This window comes from Homarus americanus, unplaced genomic scaffold (assembly GCF_018991925.1).
Source record: "Homarus americanus isolate GMGI-L3 unplaced genomic scaffold, GMGI_Hamer_2.0 scaffold20938, whole genome shotgun sequence".
Lineage (NCBI taxonomy): Eukaryota > Metazoa > Arthropoda > Malacostraca > Decapoda > Nephropidae > Homarus > Homarus americanus.
Genome location: NW_024726042.1, coordinates 4,668 through 15,000, shown reverse-complemented (window position 1 = coordinate 15,000; position 10,333 = coordinate 4,668). Strand labels below are relative to the sequence as shown.

The window sequence follows — 10,333 nt, the reverse complement described above, 5'->3', positions numbered from 1 at the left end:
AGAGTTGTGGTCGTGTGAGAGGGGTTGTGAGTGAAGGATCTCCTCTGACACAAGATATCAGGAGTTCCTGTATCAGAATGACAGACAGGACCTGTGCTATAGACTTTATACTAAGGGTTATGTAAGAGTGATGGATCCTTCCGAACTTGGTGTTGGGGGGTCATGGTAGGTGAAAATCCTACTCTGGTAACTGCCTGCATGGGATAACAAGGTCATGTAAAATCACGAGGACCAACAACTACACGTGGGTGGGTCACTGAGCCTCTACTGGTACACAGGTGCGGCACAACACCTCTGTTACACTAGTGCACCTGCAGGTGTCACGGTACTCACCTTGGTAATGCTCTGGTCGGAGGTGAAAGTGGCGATGCCGGCCCTTACTCGGTTCTTGACGCCCCTGACGGTGCCCTTATAACTCTTGATGGTGGACTCCTGCTGGGGGGAGAAGATGTCTCTGATCCCAGCGAAGCCCTGACCGGCCTTGTCATCCCGGCACTCGTATAGGGACCGAGTGTCGTCACACTGACTTTGGCCTGTTGATAGACCCATTTGGCGCCACCCCTCCAGGTACACTGGGGAGGTGCGTGGCGACTCTACTTCCTCTTCAAATAAGGACACGGAGGAGGGGAAGTTGGAGGAGCAGCGAGAGAGAGAGGGACTGGCAGGACAGGACCGACGCTGTGTAACGTGATGGCGTCCAGATGACCACTGATGGGGACCAGCTGACCTACCCAAGTGCCCACGCTCCTCCACTCGACCTCCCTGTTGTTGGTGATGATGGTGGTGGTGTTGCTGTTGTTGCTGTTGCTGTTGGTGCTGCTGTTGGTGCTGGTGCTGGTGCTGCTGTTGCTGCTGCTGTTGCTGCTGCTGCTGCTGCTGCCGACGCTGCTGTAACTCCTGCCATTTTTCCCGGATCTCGTTCATGAGACATTCTGGTAAACTGGCTTTCTTGGTAGTGGGCAGGAAGGAGCGGCTAGAGCGCCTTGTTGACGATGTCCTGCTCGAGGAGGCCCACTGGTGCTTAGGTTGCTGGCCGCTGCGGGAAGACCCTGTCATAGAGTCGCTTGACACATTGCTCTCGCTGTCCGAGTCCGAGGAGGTGTGGTGACGAAGGGGCTGAGGGCGTGTAGGATGTCGGGACGCGGGTGGCGGGGTGTCGTGTTCAGAACACACTCCAGAGTCCCCGACTTCCGAGGGCGAAGAGTTACCGCTGTGGGTGGAGGGTGCTGGCGAGGAGCTCCTCTGCCACTCTCCCTCCTCGCAGTAAGACATGGAGGACTTGGGGCGGTGTTTGGTAGGCTGGGTGTCGTCTGTTTCCAGTAAAGGAGGAACAATTTCGGGTAAACACTCCAACTGCTCCCGGGGAGCTCCGGTAAACTGTACAGGTGCCGCTAACGTGCCCATGTCTGAGGTGCCGCTGGTGAAGTGGAGACGTCTTGGTGTGGCACTACGGGCGTGGGGATGGAGTGTGGGCAGGGAGAGCGACTTGGTGGGTAAACCGAGCACAGCGCCGCCCACTTGGTACTGAGGACACCCGCGTGAGGGCATACTGAACCACCCTCGCTCACTCACTTTCTGACCTTGTGCACGGCCCTCTCAGACACTCCACGCATGCACACTGCCTGTCCTTGTCCACACTCACATACACACACGTGCCGCCCACCTTCTAGCACGGGGAACACCACTAGTATGTCACGGCACACGCTCCTCGAGTCACCTACTGCAGACCCAGCTGGCTTCCCACTAACTATAACACACATTAAGAGCAGCGACGGGATGACAACCCAAGTTTCACCTCCACACTCTAGAACTCCGTCACAGACTTGGGTATTCACTGTGTTATGACACTTGGCATCACCCAAGTCGAAAGACACTTTTTGCCACACGTCCTTCAACTGGAGCGGCTTCCCGACGTCTTCCGAGGAACTTGACTAAAAGGCAATCGTACTCCGCCTTCCGTGCAGAAACACGTGACTCCGGTTCTGTTCATATTACCACTCGTATGCTTTCCTCACAGGTAAATATATGGAATGGACTAATACTTCTCCATGTTAAGATGACGATAGACCAAGAATTCACGTTTATTTCCGAGAAAAAAAAATGAAATTAGAGATTGTTTTCCCCCGTGGTCGTGCGCCAGGCAGGGGAGCGCTGAGCAACAGGTGTTCTGATAGAGAGGTGAGTTAGCGGTACCCAGGACTTGCGGCCGAGCTGTAACCCCCCCGCCACGAGCCACCCCTGCGCCACCACCTCACAACACAACCAACATCTTCACAACACAACCCACATCCTCACAACACAACCAACATCTTCACAGCACAACCAACATCCTCACAACACAACCAACATCTTCACAACACAACCAACATCTTCTCACAACACAACCAACATCTTCACAACACAACCAACATCTTCTACAACACAACCAACATCCTCACAACACAACCAACATCCTCACAACACAACCCACATCCTCACAACACAACCAACATCTTCACAACACAACCAACATCTCACAACACAACCAACATCCTCACAACACAACCAACATCCTCACAACACAACCAACATCCTCACACAACACAACCAACATCTTCACAACACAACCAACATCCTCACAACACAACCCACATCCTCACAACACAACCAACATCCTCACAACACAACCCACATCCTCACAACACAACCAATATCACAACACAACCCACATCCTCACAACACAACCAACATCCACACAACTACCATCCACACAACCCACATCCTCACAACACAACCCACATCCTCACAACACAACCAACATCCACACAACCCCACATCCACACACAAACCCACATCCTCACAACACAACCCACATCCCCACAACACAACCAACATCCACACAACCTACCATCCACACAACCCACATCCTCACAACACAGCCCACATCCTCACAACACATTCCACATCCTCACAACACAACCAACATCCACACACCCCATCATCCACACAATATCATCCGCAACCTACCATCCACACAACCTACCATCCACACAACCCACCATCCACACAACCCACCATCCACACACAACCCACATCCACACAACCCATCCACACAACCCACCATCCACACAACCCACCATCCACACAACCCACCATCCACACACAACCCACCATCCACACAACCCACCATCCACACAACCTACCATCCACACAACCCACCATCCACACAACCTACCATCCACACAACCTACCATCCACACAACCTACCATCCACACAACCTTCCATCCACACAACCCATTCACACAACCCACCATCCACACATCCACCATCCACACAACCTACCATCCACACAACAACCTACCATCCACACAACCTACCATCCACACATCCTACCATCCACACAACTTATCATCCGCACAATTTGTAACTAACTAATAACTAACTAACTAACTATGACTGATGATGACAACTAACTGACTAACTGACTGACTGACTAACTAACTGACTGACTGACTGACTGACTGACTGACTGACTGACCCACTGACTGACTGACTGACCCACAGAGTTTTTTTTGTTAACCCCCGCCCCCCCTTTCCTCTAGGTGCTGGACCGGCTTTATTGCATCCCCGCGCCGTCCTCTGGCCGGTCAAGATCCATTTTTGTTTGCCGTCTTTTTTGTTTATTTGTTCTTTGTTTACTTGTTTTGTTTACTTGTTTTGTTTACTTAGTTTTGTTTACTTTGTTTTGTTTACTTGTTTTTGTTTACTTGTTTTTGTTTACTTGTTTTTGTTTACTTGTTTTTGTTTACTTGTTTTGTTTACTTGTTTTTGTTTACTTGTTTTTGTTTACTTGTTTTGTTTACTTGTTTTTGTTTACTTGTTTTGTTTACTTGTTTTTGTTTACTTGTTTTTGTTTACTTGTTCTTTGTTTACTCTTTTTTGTATTACTTGTTTTGTTTACTTAGTTTTTGTTTACTTGTTTTTGTTTATTCGGTCTTGTTTTGTTTACTCTTTTTGTTTACCTTTTTGTTTGTTTTTGTTTACTCTAAGTGAAATAAGCTGGGGTGTCTAATCTTTTAGGCAATAATAAGCTGGGGTGTCTAATCTTCAGGTAGAATAAGCTGGGGTGTCTAATTCTAGAGAATAAGCTGGGGTGTCTAATCTTCAGGAGAATGCAGTGTCTAATCTTCGCAGAATAAGTCGGTGTCTAATCTTCAGGTAGAATAAGGTGGGTGTCTAATTCAGAATAAGCTGGGTCTAATCTTCAGTAGAATAAGGTGTCTAATCTTGGTAGAATAAGTTGGGGTGTCTAATCTTCAGGTAGAATAAGTGGGTATCTAATCTTCAGGTAGAATAAGCTGGGGTGTCTAATCTTGTAGAATAAGCTGGGGTGTCTAATCTTCAGGTAGAATAAGCTGGGGTGTCTAATCTTCAGGTAGAATAAGGTGGGGATTCTAATCTTCAGGCAGAATAAGCTGGGGTGTCTAATCTTCAGTAGAATAAGCTGGGGTGTCTAATCTTCAGGTAGTAAGCTGGGGTGTCTAATCTTCAGGCAGAATAAGCAGTGTCTAATCTCAGGTAGAATAAGCAGTGTCTAATCTGGTTTGTAGAATAAGTGGGGTTCAATCTTCAGGCAGAATAAGGTGGGTGTCTAATCTTCAGGCAGAATAAGCTGGGGTGTCTAATCTTCAGTAGAATAAGCTGGGGTGTCTAATCTTCAGGTAGAATAAGGTGGGGTGTCTAATCTTCAGGAGAATAAGCTGGGGTGTCTAATCTCAGGTAGAATAAGGTGTCTAATCTTCAGGTAGAATAAGCTGGGGTGTCTAATCTTCAGGTAGAATAAGGTGGGTGTCTAATCTGTGTCTAATCTTCAGGTAGAATAAGCTGGGTGTCTAATCTTCAGGTAGAATAAGGTGGGTAATCTCAGGTAGAATAAGCTGGGGTGTCTAATCTTCAGGTAGAATAAGCTGGGTGTCTAATCTTCAGGTAGAATAAGGTGGGTGTCTAATCTTCAGGTAGAATAGCTGGGTGTCTAATCTTGTAGAATAAGCTGGGGTGTCTAATCTTCAGTAGAATAAGGTGGGGTGTCTAATCTTCAGGTAGAATAAGGTGGGTGTCTAATCTTCAGGTAGAATAAGGTGGGGTGTCTAATCTTCAGGTAGAATAAGCTGGGGTGTCTAATCTTCAGGTAGAATAAGCTGGGGTGTCTAATCTTCAGGTAGAATAAGCTGGAGGGGTAATCAACAGGTGGTCCCAAAGAGGTTAGCAGTTCTCTTTGTGATACTTGAAGTGACACGCACAGCAAGACTTGTAAAGGGGTGATTGGTGGAGCATTTACATTATGGTAAGAGAGAGAGGGAGAGGGAGAGGGAGAGAGTGGTGGAAAGAGAGAGAGAGACAGTGTGTGTAAGGAAAGAGAGAGAAAGAAGGGTAGGAGAGGGATGTTGTGTGTAAGAGAGAGAGAGAGAGTATCTGTGGTAAGCCCTGACAGCCTATATTACAGTACTTCAGATCCGGATTGGCTTAAGGGTAGGGGGGAGGGAGGTGGCCCCATGCTGATTCAGCAGTTATAATATTGTATGAAAAACAGGCGTTCATGACTTTGCTCACACGTGTGCATATCCGCATACACACACACACACTACTACTACTACTACTACTACTACTACTACTACTACTACTACTATTACTACTACTACTACTACTACTACTATACTACTACTATACTACTACTACTAATATACTACTACTACTACTACTATTATGACGATCATGCAACTATGGTACGATGATATGAGTTATTAAGGATGTCACCTATAGGTTGGTGAGTTCTGAGGTGACTGAAGAGGCCGATACGGGACCGGCAGGGTCGTCCACAGATGTTGCACATGTGGAGGACTATATCTAGTGCGGGAGGGGTGGCGGTAGCATCTTTTTGGCGTTGGCGCTTGTCTGCCTTGTTATGCAGTCGGGCTAACCTAAAGTATTGACACCTTCTCGTGTGGCGCCTCCAAGCGTTACGGTGTGGTATCTGTCTCCCAGGTGAGGGTCGATTTGGCACTTTTTCAGGTCACACACACACACACACACACACACACACACACACACACACACACACACACACACACACACACACGTGCGTAACCTGGACCCATACATCAAGTCTCACTAAAACTTTCAGGTCGACACGGAGTCAGTGACATGAGCCGTAAAGCCAATATATATTGTACTCTACTTAACCTAACCTAACCACAAGTTTCTCTCGTCATGGCACTAATACACTCAGAGGATTTCACTGTATTAAAATAACATCCAATGACTCCAGCTTGTATGAATAGATTAGTTACCTGATGTTTTTTGGTGTATGACAGTATTGGTGAGTTAGTTTTGATAGTACACTAAAGGATTTTATTGTATTAAAATAGTATAACTAATTTATCATTAACATTATACTGCATAAGGCTTGTATGAATACATTACCTTGTGTATTTCGTTGTATAATACAGTATAGGTTAGATTAGGTTAGGTTTCATAATACAATATCTGTTTATGTGGGAAGAATTTAGTTATTTTTCTGCAGACTGGAACGACACTCTAGCATGACTTGGTCTTTTGTTATGTTCATTCTGTGGTAGGTTTTACCGATTCTTGGAGGTTATTGAATATATTGCAACTTCATTGAATATCGCCACTTTCACTTGGTTATTGCGAAATTGACCTAACATAGCAGCTTTCATTTGGTATTGCGAATTTCTTGACTGGTGTAAAGTTGTATTGATTTTGCAAGTTTGACTCAAAATTGCACATTTTACTATTGCAACCTTTATTTAAGATTGCAAACTTCCTTAATATTGCAAACTTCACTTAACATTGCAAACTTTACTTAATAATGCAACTTTTACTTAAGATTGCAAGCTTAAGTAAAAGAGTCATAGTAGTAAATAATATTAATAATAATAATAATAATAATAATAATAATAATAATAATACAGATATCAATAACAATATAATAATAATAACTAAAAATATATATACAAATATAATCTCAACACATCAGCATTTTTCACTCTTAATAACTGCAAAGGTGATGTGTGTTTACCTGCAGCGACCTGTAATTATACTGTGCGTTCAACACTAGGTCTGGCCTGGAGGCCGACCTTCTCCCCTGCACGTCTCTACATCCAGGAATATCTGCCTTGTTACCTCGCCCTGGGAGATGTGAGATTTATAGGGAGGAGGGTGGACGTGTCTCTGTGCGTTTTAGTTCCGTCTCTCCTTGAGGGTGTTTTTGTGTTTTTGTTTTTGTGTTTTTTGTCTGTCTGAGTGTCTTTGGCTCCTTTGTTTGTTTTGTGTGTGTGTGTGTGTGTGTGTGTGTGTGTGTGTGTGTGTGTGTGTGTGTGTGTGTTAAATTGTCAGCATGCTCGCCTCCAAGCGTCTGGACACGGGTTTGATGTGCAGGTGAAACTATGGGCATGTTTTTTTACGCCAGCCTCTCTGTCTACCCAGCAGTAATGGTACTCTGGATGTTAATCGATGTGCGGATAGTGTTCCGGGGTAATGGTTGCAGTGCAGTTGTCGAGTTGTCCGGTCTTCTCGGACTATTCCTGACACTGGGTCATGCAGCTCGTTAACTCAGGGTGTGGTTGTTGTGTAGGCGACAGCTTCTACACTTTAAACAAATTTACGCCTAGATGGTCCTTGTGCCAGTCATAGTGCCAGTAGTTCCAGGAAGGAGGGATTATGCAGGTGTTTTACTCGACCTGTTAATTAAGAGGAGCACTGGCATAAAGTGGGCGATCGTTCGTCTGGCGTGATATACTATAACTCCGTCATCGGTAACTAGAAAGGAATGCCAGGGACATATATGTGGCACCATCAAGCCAGGTGGTGGGTGCCAGTAGCAAGGCGTGGCACTGGCACCAGGAACCTGACCAGATCATTTGTTTTATTCTATTTTTTACCCACAATGCTCCGCCTTTTACTGATTGACGCGTCTATTATTTTTGTACCCATGTTTTAACCCACACACACCTCCATGTTTTAACCCACACACACAGCCATGTTTTAACCCACACACACACGTTTAACCCACACACAGCCATGTTTTAACCCACACACAGCCATGTTTTCCTACACACCATTTTAACCACAGCCATGTTTTAACCCACGTACCCATGTTTTAACCCACACACCCATGTTTTAACCCACGTACCTATTTTAACCCACACACACACCCATGTTTAACCCACACACACACCCATGTTTTCCCACGTACCCATGTTTTAACCCACACACACACACCCATGTTTTAATACACAGGGTCGCTTTGACACAAGAGGCTGAGGGTTAATATTGCTTAGAGTATTAACTATATACTGTACTGTATATACGTCAAGTCTAAAAAATATTATTATTTTTAAAGACTTTCTGTGTTGGCTCTACTCAAGTTACCTTTGAAACCACGAAGCTAAAATTTAGACACAATATTGAGTTAATACTTTGAAGAATAATTACTCAGTGATTCTGTTTTTGGGGTGTTTTTTTTGGGGGGCTGGTTGGTTTAAGAGGGCTGTGTTTGGTAGTACTGGTGCTTGTTTGATAAGGGTGTCCAGCTGCTAAATCCTCGCCCCCCACACACACACAGACACACACACGTACACACACACGCACTACTATATATATATATCACTTCTTACCCACGACACACTCACCTGGGATTTTTTCATACCATTAATTATTATGCATGAACAGATCCTCACCCCCCTCCCTCCCCCTCCCAATGCCGTACTAGGAAAAAAAATATATATTAGAAAAACTTGATGTAGGATAATTGGTTTTTAATGCATTGAGAACAAGGTTAGGTTAGGGTTTTTTTTTTTTCTTGGCCTTTGTGAGTGTAAATAAATTGTTCCTGCTTGGAGTAGTGATTTTATTTATTTATGTATTTTTTTTTTAATAAAGTGATTGGTGTGTGTGTGTGTGTGTGTGTGTGTGTGTGTGTGTGTGTGTGTGTGTGTGTGTGTGTGTGTGTGTGTGTGTGTGATGAGAGTTGTGTGAGTTATCTGTCTGTCTGTTTATATATATGTCATGTCTCTCTACCCTCACACACACACACACACACACACACACACACACACACACACACACACACACACACACACACACACAGCCAGACATATATCTATTCTCCTTTAACAATGGCTTATCACTCGGCCAGTTAGACTAGCGAGGCTAAACACGAGGTGAAACAAGAATGAAATTTCCTGGCTCGGTGGATGACAGGTGATAGGTGGATGATTAGATGGGTTGGTGGATGTGTGGATAAGTGAGGATTGGTAATTGGTTGATAGATGGATGGATGGTTGGGTGGGTGGATGGATGAATGGATGGTTGGGGGTGATGGATGAATGGATGGTTGGGTGGGTGGATGGATGAATGGATTGGTGGGTGGATGGATGAATGGATGGTTGGGTGGTGGATGGATGAATGGATGGTGGGTGATGGATGGATGAATGGATGGCTTGGGTGGGTGGATGGATGGTTGGATGGTTGGGTGGTGGATGATGAATGGATGGCTTGGTAGGTGGGTGACTTAATCAAACTTATTCTCCTAACCTAACCTAACCTAACATACCACCACTTAACTGGAAAATCAAATTAAATAGACCTTATAATTAAATGATTATATCTCGGCCTCATTACCCCTGACGTTAACAAATTCAGCTTTTATTTTTGTTTTTTTATTTTACTTATTAGTTCACTGTCAACTTTTATTTAACCTGTTCATTTCAATGGCATATTTTCCTTCCACTAGTTTCATTAATTTGTTTTGCGTGCACTTGTGTTGTTTTTTTGCGTGCATCTGTTTTGTTTTTGCGTATCTGTGTTGTTGCGTGTATGTTGTTGTGTTGTTTGCATGTACGTGTAATATTATTTGCACGCACCTGTAGTATGTTTTTCAGCCAATTTTAATTAGTTTTGCGTGCACCTTCAATTTGTTTTACGCTCATCAGTAATTTGTTCTGCGCACCATTAATTTGTTTTACGCAGCAGTAATTTCTTTTGTCTGCACCTATTATATTTAGCCTACACCTGTGGTAGGTCGTCCCTGCACTTATAATTCGTTTTGCGTGCACCAATAGTCTGTTTTGCGTGCACCAATAGTCTGTTTTGCGTGCACCAGTCCGTTTGCACCAATTGTCTGTTTTGCGCACCAATAGTCTGTTTTGGTGCACCAATAGTCTGTTTTGTGTGCACCAATAGTCTGTTTTGCGTGCACCAATAGTCTGTTTTGTGTACCAATAGTCTGTTTTGCGTACACCAATAGTCTGTTTTGCATGCACCAATAGTCTG

At 44.5% G+C, this 10,333-nt stretch overlaps 1 protein-coding gene across 1 annotated transcript in view; it reads right to left on the bottom strand.

Moving 5' to 3' along the window:
• The window catches only part of LOC121865329 (glutaredoxin domain-containing cysteine-rich protein CG31559-like), a 53,202-nt gene extending 51,281 nt beyond the window's left edge, over positions 1–1,921 (bottom strand). The window contains exon 1 of the mRNA XM_042364667.1: positions 334–1,921. Coding sequence (XP_042220601.1) covers positions 334–1,548 — 1,215 coding nt within the window. The 5' untranslated portion in view covers positions 1,549–1,921. The remainder of the gene's footprint in view (positions 1–333) is intronic.
• Positions 1,922–10,333: the final 8,412 nt, after the last annotated feature.